This window comes from Vicugna pacos, chromosome 8 (genome assembly GCF_048564905.1).
Source record: "Vicugna pacos chromosome 8, VicPac4, whole genome shotgun sequence".
Lineage (NCBI taxonomy): Eukaryota > Metazoa > Chordata > Mammalia > Artiodactyla > Camelidae > Vicugna > Vicugna pacos.
Genome location: NC_132994.1, coordinates 11,585,738 through 11,603,995, shown reverse-complemented (window position 1 = coordinate 11,603,995; position 18,258 = coordinate 11,585,738). Strand labels below are relative to the sequence as shown.

At 33.3% G+C, this 18,258-nt stretch overlaps 1 protein-coding gene across 3 annotated transcripts in view; it reads left to right on the top strand.

The window, feature by feature from the left end:
* PHIP (PHIP subunit of CUL4-Ring ligase complex) overlaps positions 1–18,258 on the top strand; it is a 122,910-nt gene that overhangs the window by 7,262 nt on the left and 97,390 nt on the right. For all 3 annotated transcript variants that reach the window (XM_072965524.1, XM_072965523.1, XM_072965522.1), the window contains exons 5-6: positions 8,371–8,521; positions 8,618–8,716. In XM_072965524.1, coding sequence (XP_072821625.1) covers positions 8,371–8,521; positions 8,618–8,716 — 250 coding nt within the window. The remainder of the gene's footprint in view (positions 1–8,370; positions 8,522–8,617; positions 8,717–18,258) is intronic.

The following is an 18,258-nucleotide window of genomic DNA, read 5'->3' as shown; positions in this document are numbered from 1 at the left end:
TTAGTTATTTTGAGTTCAGGGTTTGAAACTGAAACATTACTAAAAATGAAACTGGTTGTTCTCTTAAGATTATTTACATTGGCATTTTAAGAATAAATAGTTAAAGAAATTTCAGTCTTTAAATTAATGGACAATAACTTTTTCTACAGAACCATAGATTTGAATTTTTAATTATACTTCACCGAGTAAGTAATATTTTAAAGAATATTTCTTATTGCACAAATTTTGCTTAGCAAATATGACTTGATTTTAAAACAAAACTTCAGAATGTTATTTTTTAAAGTTAAAGTTTGTCATTTTGTTGTATTTTAAATTAATTTTTATATAGCATCCTTTTTGGTTTGTGGAAACCTCAATTTTGGATAATTTTGTTCTGTATTTTTTTTTAACAAAATATAGTTAGATTGTAGTGAATAAAATTTGGAAGAGCAGTATTGCATTTTATTTAAATGACAAATGTATATTGATAGTTGTATTGATTATACTACCTTAATTATTACCTAAATGAATTCGTAGGTGGTTGACTAAGTTGTGAATATGACAGTCTTTCAAGCATGTTAGTAAATAGACCAACAAGATTAATTTTGACACTTAGTAAGATTCTATATTAATTTTACTCTACTCTTAATTACAAAGAAATCATAAGCATATAAGAGTTCTAAGATTAGTTACTCAGCTTAGAGCATTTGTCTTGAAAAATGGTTACATGGGTTCTATTAAGTTTATAATCATAAAACGTATGTGATAATGGTGGGAGGGAAAGTTTTGAGAAGGAAACTATAATATAATAAAAATAACATTGAACTTGGAATCAGGAGACCTGGGTTTGATTACTGTTTCTCCTACTTTCTAAATATGTGACCCTAACCTTTGAGCCTCAGTTTTCTTTATCTGTGAAATGAGGAAAATTTGCTTGTGAAGATAAATAGATTTTGAGGATACTTGGCACAAAATAAATGTTCCATATATTATGTGGAGCTTATTACAGTGAGGGAAAAAATACTCAGAAAAGGTAAACTTGCTTTAAAGAATGTAGGTGTAATTTAACCTACACTTTGTAATAATGGTAACAGATTCGTAATTATGAGTTTAGAAGTTTTGAGTTTTAGGGGTTGGGTTTTGGCTTTATTTAATTTTTTTGGTGGGGAGGTAATTAAGTTTATTTATTTATTTTAAAGGACGTACTGGGGACTGAACCCAGAACATGCTGAGCACACACTCTACCACTGAGCTGTACCCTCCCCCTGGGGCTGGGTTTTAGTAATATGCCTTATAGAGTGATTAAATACTGAATAGAATTTTTAAAACATTTTTGGTCCTGTCTATACCAAAATAGGCCTAAAAATAAGAACTATATTGTATTAAGCTGACCTTTTAGAACTAAGAACTATAGTAGAAAACAGAAGCAACTAGCCTTTCAGATCTAAAAAAATTGTAAGTAAACAGGTGTGAGAAGATCTGAAAAACTGTTTTAGAACCAATCAGGTGTTCAAAATATAGGGATACTGTGAAGAGCCTAGTCAAATCAGATCTTATTGGGTGCCAAACATTAGGTGGATCTTATTTTCATAAGTACGTCCTAATTACATGCTAGAGGAAGGACTGTCATTTCTAGGTTTCACAGGTAGTTCAGGTAGTTGGTATGAATGTGTTTAACTTCACTTTGAAAAAGATCCTTAAAAAGATACCCAATTTTTTTTCCTGTTTAGTTCTAGAAGGATTTTTCCCAACATGAAAGGTTAACATGTAATACGTAATGAGGAGTGTTACTCAGATAACAGTAAACTCTTTTGTCAGGTACTGTGACCAGCTCCCAAGGTGGTGGCTACTGCAGTCCCAAGTCTTGCAGATGAGGACAGTCAAGACTTAGAGTAAATGTTTCCCCACACTCGGTTAGCAAGTTTAAACCTAGGCTCTTTACTTCAGAGCTCTTAACCCAAACTACTGACCTTTTCTTGAAAAATTGGGTAGAGAAGTTCTTAATCACAGTGTGGCTGGTGGCTTCCAGGTTCTTTATGTTCTCTTCCTACTAATAACGCTTACCCTTTAACTGGTAGTGGCAAAATTCTCTTGGCTAAAACAGGATGGCCATTTGTATGCAGTAACATACCAAGCAGAAGCAGGCTGGTGTAGCCAAAGATGCAGGAAAATAAACCCAAAGAGCTCAGTTTCTTTCCTGGTTCCTTTTTTGCTGTAATACACAGTTGCAGAAAATGATCCTTTTGTTCAAATTGTAATTGATAATTCTAGAAATATTTTACATTTGTAATCTGAAAAAGAATGATAACAGGTTCATGATTTGGGCCAGGAGGGACAAGGCAAGGGCAGAATTGCCTTTGTTTCACAGAATTCTGTTACCCCTACTGCTGGAAACTATGGATCATTCTTTAGATCAGGGGTGGGTAGATTATGGCTGCTGTGGGTAAATTGTGCAGGAGACCTGTTTTTGCAAGGCCCCTGACCTAAAGTTACTACATTTTTAAAGAGTTGTTAAATACACATGTATACATATATACATATACACACATACACACACACGTGACAGAAATAGTATCCCCCAAAGGCTAAAATATTTACTGTCTGACTCTTTACAGAAAATGATTGCTGACCTGTGCTCCAGATAGTATAACATGATTTTTATAAAAAAGGATATATTTGTTTAACGCTGGTTTTAACTATTAATTATGGACGGTTAATCAAAGATTGTTGTTACCATATCAAGTGATTTTCAATTGGAATTGGAGGTGGGGTGGAGATATGAGAAGTCTGAAAAAGCTCTGACTAGCCCCCTGATTTAGGAGTAAATTTCAGTAGGGTGGCATTAGGGTTTATATCCATATAGCAGGCTTTTGTATTTTAGTGGGAAAGTAGATGAAATATTTATTCAAAAGAGACATAGATTTTAAGAAGTGGAGCACTACTGATAAATGTGCATTAAAATTTTTTTAAAATAATAATTATACATTTTATGATAACTCGTTGTTTAATCTGTTTATACCTTGCTTCTAACTTTAAGAGTTTAAAATTTTAATCTTAGAAATACTGAGAAAAGAAGGGTTGGTCACTTTGATTTCCTTTAATCATTTTGGGAGAGAGTATTTAGGGTTGTCATTATTGTATAATTGTAGTTTTATCTTATATTCTTAGATTTTTAAGTATTCCACTTTATAGGAATTTATGCTTTTGTGCAAGTTTGCTTTGTAGTGAAAGTGTATTTTTAAAACATTTCTTTCTGGCTCAGTTTAATGTGTGTGTTGAAAACTATTCAAAATGGTAGCCTATAGCTTTCTCACACATTGATATATGCATACATTTGAGGCAATAGGTACTTTGCAGAGTGTGCAGTATGACTGTGGCTCTGGAGTTAGACTGCCTTGGTTTGACTCATCTCTACCATCCACTAACTGTGTGTGACCTTGTGAAGGTTGTTTTATCTTTTTGTACCATCATTTCTTTATTAATGGGAATAATAGTAGAACATATCTCTTAGGGTTATTAAAATCATTAACTCAGCTTTTACATGTAAAACAATTACCACAAGGCCTAGCATTTAGTGTGCAGCCAATGTGTGTTAGCTGTGTTAGTATTATTAGTATTTACCACACTTAACCTTACAACTTGGTCATACTTTTTATGTGCTCAATATCTTTGAGAGCTTGAAAGCAGCTCTGGTCATGAAAAATAATGGGTACGTTAGAATTGAGAATGCAAAGTTTTGCTTTGTTTTGTTTTCCCAAATAATAGTGTGCTGACAATTACTGAGAATTTGAATATAGACACTTTGGATATGGGGTTTTATTACAATAACATTTCAAGTTTTTCTTTTAATTACTGGTAAACTAAAATAGAAGTTCATTCAAACTAAAAAGCCTAAATTAATGTTAGAGATAAAAGGTTCTTATTTGAAAAGTAAAAATCAAATATGTATAGCCATAAATGAGCTATTTTAATTAAAAATTAAAAAACATTTTAAATATTGACCATATGATGTGAATTAATATCCACGAAGAAGAATATTGAGAAAAGGTGGCAAAAATAATTTTTATTTATTTTTTAAAATATGTTTTGGGTATGTGTATATGTGATGTATTTGGCAACAAAAAGTTCCCTGTTCTCCTATAGTTTATGGTGAAGCTGAGAAGAAAAGCATTAAATTGTTCTGTCATTAAATGTATGATCATGAACTGGTACATGAGTTAAGGAAAAGTCAGGGAGAATGTACAACCAAGATAACATACTGAGACTGAATAGGGTGAAGGAAAACAAAGGAAGTTACATTGAAGGGAAGATCTGAAACAAATAGAAGAGTTGTCTGGGCAAGGGGATGTGGAGAAATGCAGAGTGTACTGCATGGGAAAAGCCTGACAGGCAAAAGTGCAGGTAAAGAATTTGAAAGAAAGCCTACACGTTTGAATGTGGAAAGTAGAGGCTGGAGGTTGTAAGCCTGGGAATGTGCCCAGAGAAATAGTAATGGAATTCAGTGCTCGTAGACCATGTGAAGGATTTGGAGCTCCAAAGAGCATACCTATGAATTGTTTTAGGTAGATGTGACTTGACCAGATCTGTTTTGGGTTTTTTTTGTGTTTTTTTGGAAAGAGCATTCTGACCCAATTCAGGGAATAGATTTGAATGAGGTAGAAGGCATAAGTGGATGTGGGAAAGATGAGAGTTTATTGCAAAGATGATTTGAACTTGGATTGTTATTAGAGAGATAGAGATAGGTACATAGGTTTAAGGATAGGAAGGAAAAAAATTGATTGGACTTGGTGCCTGCTTGGATATTTGGAATGAGGTGGGAGCGGGGAATGAGAAGTGTGAAAAATAATGGCTTTTTGGCTATTGTAAATAGTGCTGCTATGAACATTGGAATGCATGTATCAACTATACTTCAATTAAAAAAATAATTCTAAGAGCCTCTTACTAAAAGTTTATGTTTCCCATTTGGTGTGTACTCTGCCTCATTGCAATGACTATTAAAGTCCAAATTGTTCAACTCCAGAAAAACATAAAAGGGACTCTTTGATTTGAGGTTGGATAGGTGGTGGTGCCAGTCACCAAGGTAGGGTCCTTTTTTTTGTTGGAGGAGGGGGTTTGGCTTGAGTATCACGAGTTCAGTTTTGGATATGTTGAGTTGAGGAGGCCTTGGGACTCCAAGGAAAGGTGTCTTTTAAGAAAGTGTGATATACAAGCCTAGGCTGTAGATACAAATTTGGAAATTTTTGGCATAAAGACGGTCCAAGGAGAGAGTATAGAGTGAGAAGGAAAGAGAGTCTAGAACTGGGCTCTGGGATCTCAGACCATAAGGAACCTCACTATTTAATGGCTAGATAAAGGAGAAATCAGTTTTTTTCTACATATTTTTATATATTCATTTATCTAATAATTAAGCACTTAACTGTAAGTACTGCGTTACTTACTAGCTGGACAGGTAAACAAGATCTAATCCCTTGTGTTCTTAGGTAGGACATGGACAAAGTAAATTGGCAATTTTAGTATCATGCAGAGTCTTATGAATGCCCTAAGCAGGGCAAGATAGTGGTAGGACCTGTAAGTGTTTGCAGAGGAAGAGGATCCTAGCTATCATTAGATTTCTCCTGAGGTCTAGGTATAAAAAAACGTTAAGAACAATTAATGTGGTATGATAAGTACTACAGAGTGCTGGGAAGTGAGGTAAAGGAGTGTTTGGAAGGGAGTTTAATGTGCTGTGGAAACACAAAGAGAATGTCCAGAAAGAACGGGCAGAGGTCGTGTAACAGGTAATGGAAGGCAGTGAGGCATAAACTAAGACCTAAAGGAGAACGAGGTGTGGAGATGTGTGTGCCAGTAACAATTTCCAGCAGAGGCTCAGCTTGTGTAAGGTTTCAAAGTCAGGAAGCATGAAGAGTTTAAGAACCAAAAGTATCTCTTCTAACTTTAAAATGAAAGTTGATTTTGGAAAGTTGAAATATGCTAAATCATTAAGGAAAAATTTAGTTGGAAAAAGTGGAATCATAATATTTTATTAAAAAGATACAGTTCTGCAATAAGAATTTTCAGGTTTACTACCTGAAATGTATTTTGCAAGAAGACCCTAAAGCAAGATCATCTCAAAACTGAAGTTAATAAATAATGAACTTTCTTGATAAAGTAAACACTTTTAAATAAATTTTGATCAGTTAAAGAAGTCACATTAGAATAGTTACCATATACAAGTTTAAAACTAGAAAGGACCTTAATAGTCTAGACTTTTACTAAATTTTTAAGTAAATTATTTTAGGGAATATTAAAGTATAAATACAGCCTAAAATTTTATATTTTGGTATATTCTGAATGCTTTTTCATGCTAGTGCTTGAAAAAGTATGTTTTGAGTCAAGATGATATTAGGGAAAAAAGGATTCTACAGCTAAAGGACTTTGGGAAATTGTGTGTTAAAATTAAATAGATTTATATCAGGATTTTTCAGAGGCTTTAATGTCATTGTGCTTTTGTGAATCTCCAAAGTAGAAATGTCGTATGTATAATTTGTATTAGAACTTCTTTTCTAGAAGTATTCATTCTGCCGATATTTACTGACCATCTACTGTTTGCCACAGTCTGTACTGTTTTAAATGATCAGAGTGTGATGATAGGGCTCCATGTTGTCTATATGACAGTGTATTATGATAAAAAGTAAGGTAGGTTCCTTATAATTGGCTTCAGCCTAGGAGAATGAATATCAGCTTACTTTTGAAAAATGTCATTCATGGTCTTCTGTAGTTAAGAGTGTAACAGACATGGCAAGATAGAATGAAATGATTTAATCCCTCACTTCCTCCCAAATCTATCTTATCATAAGGAGTTCATATTAAAATCGCCATTACTGAGTGAACTTTTTAAAGTTGTCATGTCTTTTTAGGCCCTTCTTGGCTATGACAGTTTCTCAGACTTTACTGGGGGTTTTTTTGTTTGTTTTTAAATTGAGATGAAATTGACGTACATTATTTTAGTTTCAGGTGTACAACTTAATGATTCAGTATTTGTATATATTGCGAAATGTAGACCACAGTAAGTCGTTAACGTTGTCACCATACATAGAATAAAGCATTTTTTTCTTGTGATGAGAACTTAAAATCTCTCTTTGCAACTTTCAATTACGCAGTACAGTATTATTAACTACAGTCACACTACTATTTCTTATGTCCTCGTGACTTATTTACTTTGTAACTGGGAAGGTTTTACCTTTTGACTCTTTTCATCCATGGGAGCGGACAAAGTGGGTAAAAGGAGTCGAAAGGTACAGCCTTCCAGTTATCAAAAACCAAAAAAAGAAACCTAAGTGACCTTCAGTAGCAATTGTCAAACTTCATCACCTCAGCACCTCTTTACATTAATACAAATTATTGAAGTTCCTTTTGTTCATGTGGATTATAATCTATTCATATTTACCATTTTAAAATTAAATTTTAAAATATTTAAATATAATAAACTCATTTCATGTTAATGTGAGTGAAATTTTTTTTATAAAATAATTATTTCCAGAACAAAACAAATTTGTAAGAAGATGGCATTGTTTTACACTTTTGGGAATGTTTAATGTCTGGCTTAATGGAAGACAGATTCTTAGATATGGTATATTCAGTCTTCTGGAACATCATATCATGTGTCTGGAAAACTCACAGTACACTCATGAGAAATTGAGAGTGAAAAAGCAAATAATGATAAAAATATTAATATTTCATATTTTGGTTTTAAATGCTACATAAATTAAGCAATATTTTGAAGTTGTTCCAAAAAGTGCTCAGACTTTTTGTGATTGATACATTTATTTTATAGTCAAACTTGTTTAACCGTTGGAATTTGGCCTTTCTGTCTATAAGGTTTTTGGTAAATAAATTCTAAAATTCAGCATAGAAATTATCTAAATGTTTTTAAATTTTGTAATGAGAACATGAACTATCAAGTTTCTTTAATCCTGAACTATTTTGGAGTTGTTTTCTTTTTAATAATACCAAAGATACAAAACATTTATTATATTTGTAGTTGGATGATTTTTTTGTTTGAAGTTTTTGAAAATTAAAGTGTTAAACTGAAACATAACCATTTTAGGTTATAATGCTGTATATTTTTTCATTGTTCAATATTTGCATTGACTAACATCTTTTAATTTGTAACTTGCTGTATTTAGGTTACATTAATTCTTTAACATTTTCCTCAGTGGGTTAAATGATGGTTGGGTGGCTATTTTATTCTGTGGGTGAAGTGGTTTCACAGAATAAATGTGAATTTCTACCCCAAGTAGAATGAAATGTTGACTAGCCAGAACAAATCACTGTTTTTTAAAGTATATTTTATTTACTATAAAGAATTACATTACTTTATTTAGCAAATATTTTGTGTCTTTCACCTAATAGGTGAAGTATTACAGACATTTAGCACCTGATCACTTGCTACAAATATGTCATCGACTAGGACCTCTTCTTGAGCAAGAAATTCCACAAAGCGTTCCTGGAGTACAGACTTTATTAGGAGCTGGAAGACAGTCCTTGCTACGCACAAATAAGAGTATGAAAATTTTCTTACAAAACTCGACATTCTTTTTTTCACTTTTTGTCTTTGTGTCCTATCTTTGTATCCATTAAAAATACATGTGTTTAATAGGCTGCAAGCATGTTGTGTGGAAAGGATCAGCTCTGGCTGCATTGCATTGTGGAAGACCACCAGAGTCACCAATTAACTATGGTAGCCCACCCAGCATTGGTGAGTTGTTTGAGTTCATTACCAAGCTGATATCCTCTTGGTAAAGAGATTTTGAAAATAAAAATATTTTTTACTTACTGTGAAGTCAGAGAATTTCATATTATGTACATTAACATTCAAGAGGAAAAAGCTGTCAGATTTTTTTCTTATATGAGTAATCTATAGTGAAGAAGTCATATTAATGTGTAATTGTGGATTATATTTACTGTACCTATCTAGGCTGATTAGCTCATTGGTATTTTATTTTTACAAAAACTGTTTACTATGGGATATATCATTAGGTTGATTTAGTGGACAACTGTATCATAGTATAGATTAGTTATAATGGTGGAAAAGAAATAGTTTGGTTATTTTTATAAAGCATAGTACTTTTTTTTTTTTTTTTTTTTTTGCCTTTAAAGTTTCAAAGAAGGAGAACTGATGCAGTTAGGTCTTCCTCTTGAAATGTCTCCTAGATTCATCCCTTTCACTTCTGCTATCAGGCCCTTGTCTTACTGTAGCATCCTTGAAACTAGTCTTCTTCCTCCCGGTGTCTTTTCCCTCTCTTCTTTTCAAGTCCAACTGTGTAACACTAATATTAATCTTACTTATTTCTACCTTTGCTATGTTGTTCTTCCGCTCAAGGCAATATAAGAGGTGATTTAAAATATTTTAATGGTGTCTATACGTTTGATTTTCAGAGACTTTCATATTTTAATCATCGCCTCTTCTCTTAGTCCCACCCTCCTGCCTAGCCAGGAATGTTATTCTTTGTCTTTCTTCTGCCTGTCCAAATTCTGCTTATTTCTTCCTTTTCTGGATACTTAGACTGATTGTCAGTATTACAGTTTTATATAACTTTTGTTTAATGTTTATATAGTACATTTTTGTCCATTGTTTTACTTTTTATATCGTTTTATTTTCTGTATCACTTAGAAATAGCACAGAAGTAGCTTTTAAAAAATATAACAATTTTTATGTTTTGTCTGGGGCATTTTGTCCTTTATGTATAATTTTTGATATATTTGGGTTTAAATCTAACTTGCTCCTGGAAAGATGATCTCTTTCTGGTTGCTTTTTTAAGATTTTGTCCCATTGGTTTTCTGCAGTTTGACTTTGATATATCTTAGTATCAATTTTTTCTGTTTATCAAGCTCGAGATTTATTAGGCTTCTTGAATCTGTAATTTTTTTATTGGCATTGGAAAATCCTCAACCATTATCTTTTATTTAAAATATCATCTCTGCTCCATTCTCTTTCCTCTCCTCTGGGATTCAGTTAAACAGATGCTAAACTTTCTCACTTTATCTTCTTTCTTACTCTCTCTTTTATGATTTACATCTTTTTGTCTCTGATGCATTCTGAATTGTTTTCTCTGACCTGTTTTCCAAAGGTATGGTAATGATGGATGCTGATTTTTTAACATATGATTGTCCTGGTTAAATAGTGATTTCTGTATATTCTTACTAGAATGAACAGCTATTAAAACAACAAAGGATTTGAGACACTAGAGTATATTTGCGTTTAGAAAATTATACTAGCGGGTAAAACAGTTTACTTGAAAGAAGGAGAGGGTAAATGTAATAGGAGCTTCCCCTCTAGGGAAAGGCTTATCCTCTCTTTGGAAAAGATGCAGATCCATATAGTAAGGGCGCTATGTTATGTTGTTCTTTCAACACACTGTCAGGCAACCCTGTGATAGGCAGTGAAAGTGCAAAAATGATTGGTAATAAATAGCTTTACTCTTAATATTGGCTATGTGAGTAATGACTATGTTCCTGGCACTACTTTAAGCATTTTCCATTTATTTTCTCCTTTTAAAACTTAAATGGTCTGTATGTAGGAAGTATTCTTAATTTACAGAGAAGGAAATTCAGGCATGAAAAAGTTTGGTGACTTGACCAAGGTTACACATTTAGTGAATTGTGAAGCCAGGCTGACTCCCATTATGCTATGCCTTATTCTCTTTTTTTTTATGTTTTCTAGGTGACTTTATTTAGTTTTTTGGGGGGGAGGTTAATTAGAGGAGGTACTGGGGATTGAACTCAGGACGCTGTGCACGCTAAGCATGCACTCTACCACTTGAGCTATATACCCTCCCCCTTATGCCTTATTCTCAATAAGCTAAACTTTCAAATGGTAAAACGGCTACTCAAGAAAGTTGATATTAGTCACTTGTTACAAAAGGATATCAAATATTTATAAAATCAGATAAAGTATTTTAGGCCAGGTCATTAATGGTCAGATAAGTAAATATTGTGACATGGGTGTAGGGGATGTAAATATGGCAAAAATACTATGAGTTTTGTGTCTCATCAGAGAAATGCAATGGGTACGTATTCAGGTTAATAGAATTAATTACCAAGCATGTAACTGTTTTCTGAAAGACTTTTATTTCATTTTTAGGGTTTAAGATAAATTATTTTTCTTTTATTAAAATTTTCAGGAAAATATTAGTTCTTTATTTAAAAAAAAAAGCTGTACTATAATAATGCCAATTTTACCTGCTTTCTTTTTTTTTTTGTATTTACATATAGGTTTTGAAATCTCTATAAAGAGAAGCTGGACTAACCAAAATGACTCTGCTTATTAATAGTCATAGTTCAGTGTCATGTCTCATCAGTTCACCTTGATGACAGTCTTGAATGTCTTGTCATTGCTGTAAAATTGTGACTAGGATGGTAATGGAAAGAAAAAAATCATTAGGTTTTTGGCAGAATAGTTTGCCTGCATAGTGATGCAGTGTATCATTTCGAGTTATCACAGAGTATGAGTCAGATTTCTTTTAAAAATATGAATGTTTGTAGTACTTGACTTATTTCTTCTTTTGTTGATTCCTCTGCCATTTTCTGTCTGGCTGCCTCTAAAGATTTTCTTTGCTCTTTTCCTTGGGCAATGTGGTATTACCAAATATGAATGTAAGAAAAAAAAAAGCTTAGCATTTTAGCTTTTCTTAAAATATAGATTGAAATGATTAATCTGTAGAATCCGATATTTAAGTTTTGATACATTTGGGAAATACTTTAAAAAAACAAACTTTCAATTTTGAAATAAGAGATTACTTATTGAAAAGTTGCACAAAGTGCTCCTGTATACCCCTTACGCAGCTTTCCCTAATGTTACAATCCTACATTATTTGTTATATTTCTCAAAACTACTCTACCAACATTGGTACATTATTATTAACTAAACACCAGACCTTATTCATATCTCACCACATTTTCCCACTAATTACCTTGTCCTGTTGCAGAATCCATTCCAAAATACCATACTGCACTTAAGGTTTGTTTATGTTTTTAATTGAGCTTCTTGCTGTAACTCAGAAGATCATTTAAGATCAGGGTGATGGTAAATTGGATTTTTCTTTCCTAGATTTTTTCAGTGAGGCCTGTGTATTCTGTTCTAGTCTTTTGAATCTGTTTTCCTTTACCATTGTCATAGCTGCATGTTGGGCCTTGGTACTTTTGCCTGGAGCTCATTCATTCATTTACCAAGTAAATATTGAGTCCCTATGTTATATCTGACACTAGGGTAGATGTGGAGTTGCAGGATAAAGGAGAACATGGCCTCTGCTCTTTTAGAACTTACAAGTTGTCTGATCTGCCTCCAGTCTTATTCCTCTACCCTAGGATTTGGCTGTAAACCAGGGTTTCTTAACCTCAGCACTGTTTACATTTTGGACCAGACAATTCTTTGAAGGTAGCTGTCCTGTTCATTGTAGAATGCATACCAGCATCACTGCCTGTACCCATTAAATGCTAGGAGCATCTCCTCTCCTGCAATTGTGACAATCAAGAATGTCTCCAGACATTTCCAAATGCCCCTGGGGTAAAATTGCCTCCCATTGAGAACCACTGCTCTGAACTTTCTCAAATGTAGATGTGATCACATCATGCCTTTTCTTCCCTGTGACTTTGAATAGTCTCAACCCTGTAATGTACAAATCTGACCTTTTCCCACCTTTTCCTCATCTGTACCTTGTGCTACCATTTGGTAGTTCTTAAAATCAGTCTGAGTCTTCATTCCTTTGTCTGCACCTATTTTATTTCTCTCTGCAGTGTCCCTCTCTTTTTTGTCCCTTCTGTGAACATTTATCTATTCATCTTTTAAAACCTAAATGTAACTGGGTAGAATCAAGTGCTTGTATTTGTCTCTACTATAGCTTTTATCACATAGTCATGGCTATTTATTTACTTTTGTTTTTTCTACTATACTGTTAGATCCTGGAGGTTAGAACTTATGTTTTAGTGCTCACTATAAATCCAACTCCTCATCACTAGTAAATATGAAATAAAAAGGCAGTAGGTAATTGATGTAATTGATGTACTGCCGTGGGACAAGAAAAATTTAGAAGTGGGTAGAGAGTGAAAAACAGAACAGATGATTAGAAGAAGAGACTTGTTCCAAGGATAGCTTTGAGGTAAGGAAAAACCCCAGGAACTGATTTTTAGGAGATTAAGATGTATCAGTGAACCGGGTTATCAATACATTATACTTGGAATATTAAAACCCATACCTGTATACCTGTATAATTTCAAAACCAAGTCTTGAGTTTATCTCAGTGCTTTCTTATCCTGTTTTATTTTGTCATCTGCTTGTAAATCCTGACAACTTTGTACCTCCTATTAGTTGATGTAAATTGTGAAAATTGAACTAGAATTCAGTCTCAGGGCAGGAGAACCAAAGTGGTCAGCTTCTTTCCAGCCCTTTAATAATGTTTTCAAGAGCAAAAACCCTGAAAGAGCCCACTAATCTGTTGTTATCACTAGCTTCTAACTAATTTTCTAAAAGTTACGAATATGTACTTCGCATGGCAGTATTTACTTTCAAAGATATTAGCAAATCTCTGATACTGTCCTTTCTCTTTTACTCACATTATGCCTGTTTCCAGATACAGTTTATTCTGTACTTATTTGCCTATGATAAACAACCCTACTTCAGTAGTAAGTGACATAGACAGGGGCAGAAAATAGGAAAGGAAATACTTAGATACATACATTAAGGCTGCTTTTAAAGTTAAATTTGGAGATTCATTTAATGCATATTTATCCTGTGAAAAGATTATATTAAATTAAAGCAATCTTTTGCTAATTGTCTTGTTTGCATTTTTCTTAGACTTACCATGTTAGCAAAGTAGATGTTTTATCTCTAGGTTTTCCATTTTTCATCTTTTTTGTTGTTTTGCCTAGGTACTTCCATGTCTTTGTTGTTTTGCTTCTGCATCAAGGTTGCAGTTTTGGTAGGTGTAGATAAGAAGTATTGGGGAACCCAATTGTTAAAAATACGATTGTAAAGAAACAGTTTTGCCTTGAAAAACAGCTTTACTACACAAATATCCAAGTTAATGACCAAAAAATCTTATACAGTGGTTCCCCCTTATTCATGGTGGATACATTCTAGGACCTCCAGTAGATACCTGAAACCACAGGTGGTACTGAAACCCTGTATACACTATGTCTTTTCCTGTACGTACATACCTGTGATAAAGTTTAATTTACAAATTTGGCACAGTAAGAGAATAACAATAATAACTAATAATGAAATAAAACAATTATAACAGTATGCAGTTGACCTTTGAACTGTACAGAGGTTACGGGCACTGGTTCCCCGATCCTCTCAATTGTGTAGAACTGTAGAAAGTATTTATTGAAAAAAATCCTAGTGTAAGTGGATCCATGTTCATGGGTTGTCAGCTGTACTGTAATAAAAGTTAAGTGAATGTGGTCTCCATTTCTCTTCTCTCTCAAAATATCTTATTTTACAGATATAATGTCTTTTTGTTTTTACCTTAACTAAACACTTAAATGCAATGTGATAGTAAGTTTTGAAGTTTGAAGTGCAACAGCAAAACTGGCACAAATTCTTTTTCTTCTTCACAATTTCACTGATAGAATATTCATTCTTCCCATAGATTGTAGGAGCATCAGCATAGGATTTTTTTCCTTTATCAGTTGAGAACTTTCACCTCTTCACTTAAAGGAAGCACTTTACAGCTTCTCTTTGCCTTATCAGAATTGCCCGCATCACTACTCTTGTGCTTTGGGATCACTATTAAGTAAAATTAGGGTTACTTGAACACAAGCACTGCATTACCAGGGACAGTCAGTCTGATAACCCACTTGATCTGATAACCCAGACAGCTACTAAGTGACTAATGAACAGGATGTGCTAGACAAAAGGGTGATTACATCCTGGGTCGCTTGGAGTTGGAGGGCACAAAATTTCGTCATGCTGCTCAGAATGGTGTGCAATTTAAAACTTAGGAATTGTTTATTTCAGGAATTTTCCATTTAATGTTTTTGGACCGTGGTTGACCATAGGTAACTAAAACCTAGGAAAGAGAAACCATGGATTAGGGGGGACTCATGTACATTAAAAGATGTCTTAGATCTTGTCCACATTTCTAGTTTTCTCTGAGGAAACTAGCTTGAACAAAGGCAGCAAGTACTCGCTTAAAATTAGATATAAATCTTGACTCTGCTTTTGTCTAGATGTATGCTCTTAGGCAAATTGTTTAATTTCTCAGCCTCAGCATCATCATCTGTAAAATGGGGATAGTACCTACTATATCCAGTTATTTGGAGGCTTAAATCAGATAGCAAAATGAGACACAAAATAGACAACAATAAATGTTACTTTCTCCGCTTTCTTCCTGTAATTATCATTTAATGAATTACGTTGCTAATAAATCTTGACTATGTTTTTAAAGAGAAGGTTCCTTTCCCTTCTCATTTTCACTGTTATATTTTGCCATATTTTTAAAACTATTTGACTTACTCTGCAATTGGTAATTTCTTAACATTATCTGGCACTGGGCTAGGATCTGGAGTTGTAGGGTTAATTTTTTCCTTATGTGATTATATTTCTCACATAAATTATTAGATTGTTTAATATTATAAATCTTTGAGGTTTGACATGTAATGTCTAATTTAACATTTTGCATATAATTCAGTAAGTTACAATGTTGTAATAATCTGCCTTCTTTACTGTTCATTTATTCTTTCCCTAATATTTCTCTATTCAGTCTTCTACTTCTTCCTGCCTTCTACTCAGTCCATACTTAATCCTTAATGAGGTATCTACTCATCACTTATTTGAATATGTTTATTTTCATCTATCATTTTCTCAGTAACCATTTTTTCTTTGAGAACTCATTTTCTTCTGCTGGTTTAGTCTTCTGCTTTTCTAGTTACGTAGTTTTATAATTTGTGTTGTTCTTTAACCATTTCTGACTTAATGTGTGTGCATATATGTATATATATATATTTTTGGTTTTGAATTTTGTTTTTTAATCTGTCCCCTGAATGCTATCCATTTATTTACATTTGTTTTCTCTACTATATTGTTAGGGCCTGAAGGTTAGAGGTTATGTTTTATTGTTCTTTATAGACCCACCTCCTCAACAGTAGTAAATATTAAATGAAGAGACAGCATATAATTGATGAACTGGGGTGGAACAAGAAGAGTTCAGAATGATATTCATATTTTCACTTGTCATAGATTTTTATTTTTTTAAACCTCTCTTCTCCCTGCCCTCTCCTCTGCCGCCCCTTCCTTCTTTTTTTTTTTCTTCCTAAGAACAGGTAGCTGTGAGAGACTACTAAAATATATTTGCATTTTTGTTTTTTAAGGGAAATAAAGCTAATATTCATTATGCCGAAGTACCGAATATATAAAATAGACATTATTATTTACATTTTTTCTTTTGCTTAAATTTCTTTTCAAATTATGGTTGACCAAAAAAAGGGAGGCACTTTGAAGAATGACAGTTTCCTTGGGTGAGTTTAAATTGTTGCTCTTTTAGCTGTATTTTCATTTCTTTTGTAAATCATAAGATGAAATTTGTTTTTAGGTTTTAGATGTAATGAGAGGTCTTCTCCCCCCGCCCCCCCCAGCCCCTTGTGCTGTGTCTGGCAAGCAATTTCAGTAGTAATTAGGGAGCACTAAGCATTCTGTTTTTAGTTTGCATTGTATATTTTTCCTGATTGATTCTTGGGTTTGATGTTAAATTTCTTAGCTCTGTTAAGTGAAGCAAATTATCATGTTTTCTTTGTAAAGTCTCTGACTTTTTATTTTGAATTTCTTCAGGGAACCTTTGAAGTTAAGGATTAAACATATTCCTAGACATCTTGAAACTGGGAAGTCCGTGATCAGGCTGAGTCGATATTTATAAAAACAGAACAGCAATTTGTTCAGCTCATTAAGGAAGATGCAAGGGAAAAGTGATCTCCCACAAAGTTTTTAAAAAAGTAAAAGAAGAGCTGTTCAGTAAGATTTACTTTTATAACATACGACAATTTGACTGCTTAAGGACAGTCAATAGATATTAGTACATAATACTTTTGAGTTTACAAACATTTTGTTTCATTTGCTTTTCAGTGTAATTCTGGGAGACCCCCTACTTTATTAATGAAAACACTGAAACTTAGGTAGTAACTAACTCAATTATGTCCCTGGTTATTTTGTTTCTGATCTTATACATTTAACTTTATATCACATTTATATAGCACCTTTTTGCCTTCTCTGTGAAATTCTTTATCCATTAGTTTTGTACCACATGTGTCCATTTATTGATTTGGGTATAGGAGCCTTTTGAATTATGCCCCAGTATATGAACTCCGGAAACAAAACATGATGTGTTCTTTCAAGTTTATATCTTGCCAAATAGATACTTAAATTTGAGAGAAAATATTCAGTTCCTTGTGGAAGCCTTAGTAATCTTGTTGGCACACTGATTAATTTTTTCTAAAATGAAATTTTATTTTTTGAACCCTCTGATTTCTTTTGTAAAATTAGCTTTTGCTTTTCTTTATATATCTTTGATCTATTCTCATTGTAATTAAGAGGTAAAACTTCAGTTATCCCAAAACAAATCTTTTATTATATTACCCCTGATTCTTTTCCCTAAAAAATTTCAGCTTATTGTCCTTGGGAAATAGCCCAAAATATATGACATAGCTTAGAAAGAAAGCACTCTGCAGTCTGCCCTGTACCTTCTCGGTCTCTCCTTTTGACACTTGCTTCTTGTGCTCTGTGTGCTAGCCGTACCTTTGTTGCTTGAATGTTACGCTCTTTCCAGCCTCAGACCATTGCACATGCTCTTCCCTCAGCCTAGATAGAATATGCTTCCCTCTCACCTACATTCTTTGGCTGTTTGTTTTTTAGGACTTAAACAGTGTTAATTTTTTAGAGAAGTCTGCCTGACTCCCTGATATCCCCCCACCCCATATGTTTAGGACCCTCTGCTGTATATTTCAAGATTGTCCTGTACCTTTTATTTGATGCACTTATCCTTGTAAGTCCTTGTTTCCTGTCTGTCTTTCCTGCTAAACTGCATTCTCCACGAGGGTAAGTACTATGTCTTTTCTTTTTCTCTGTTATATCCTTTAGCCCATACTTGGCCCATATAGGTGCTCTATAAATGTTTGTTGGCTCACAATTGAATGATTAAAATGCTTGAAATAAAACTAACTTTAAAAAAATTAATTTTCATTGAATTATAAAGATATTTTAAAATATTTAAAATTGAAAATATTATATCATTGTAGTATTTTTTGTATCTG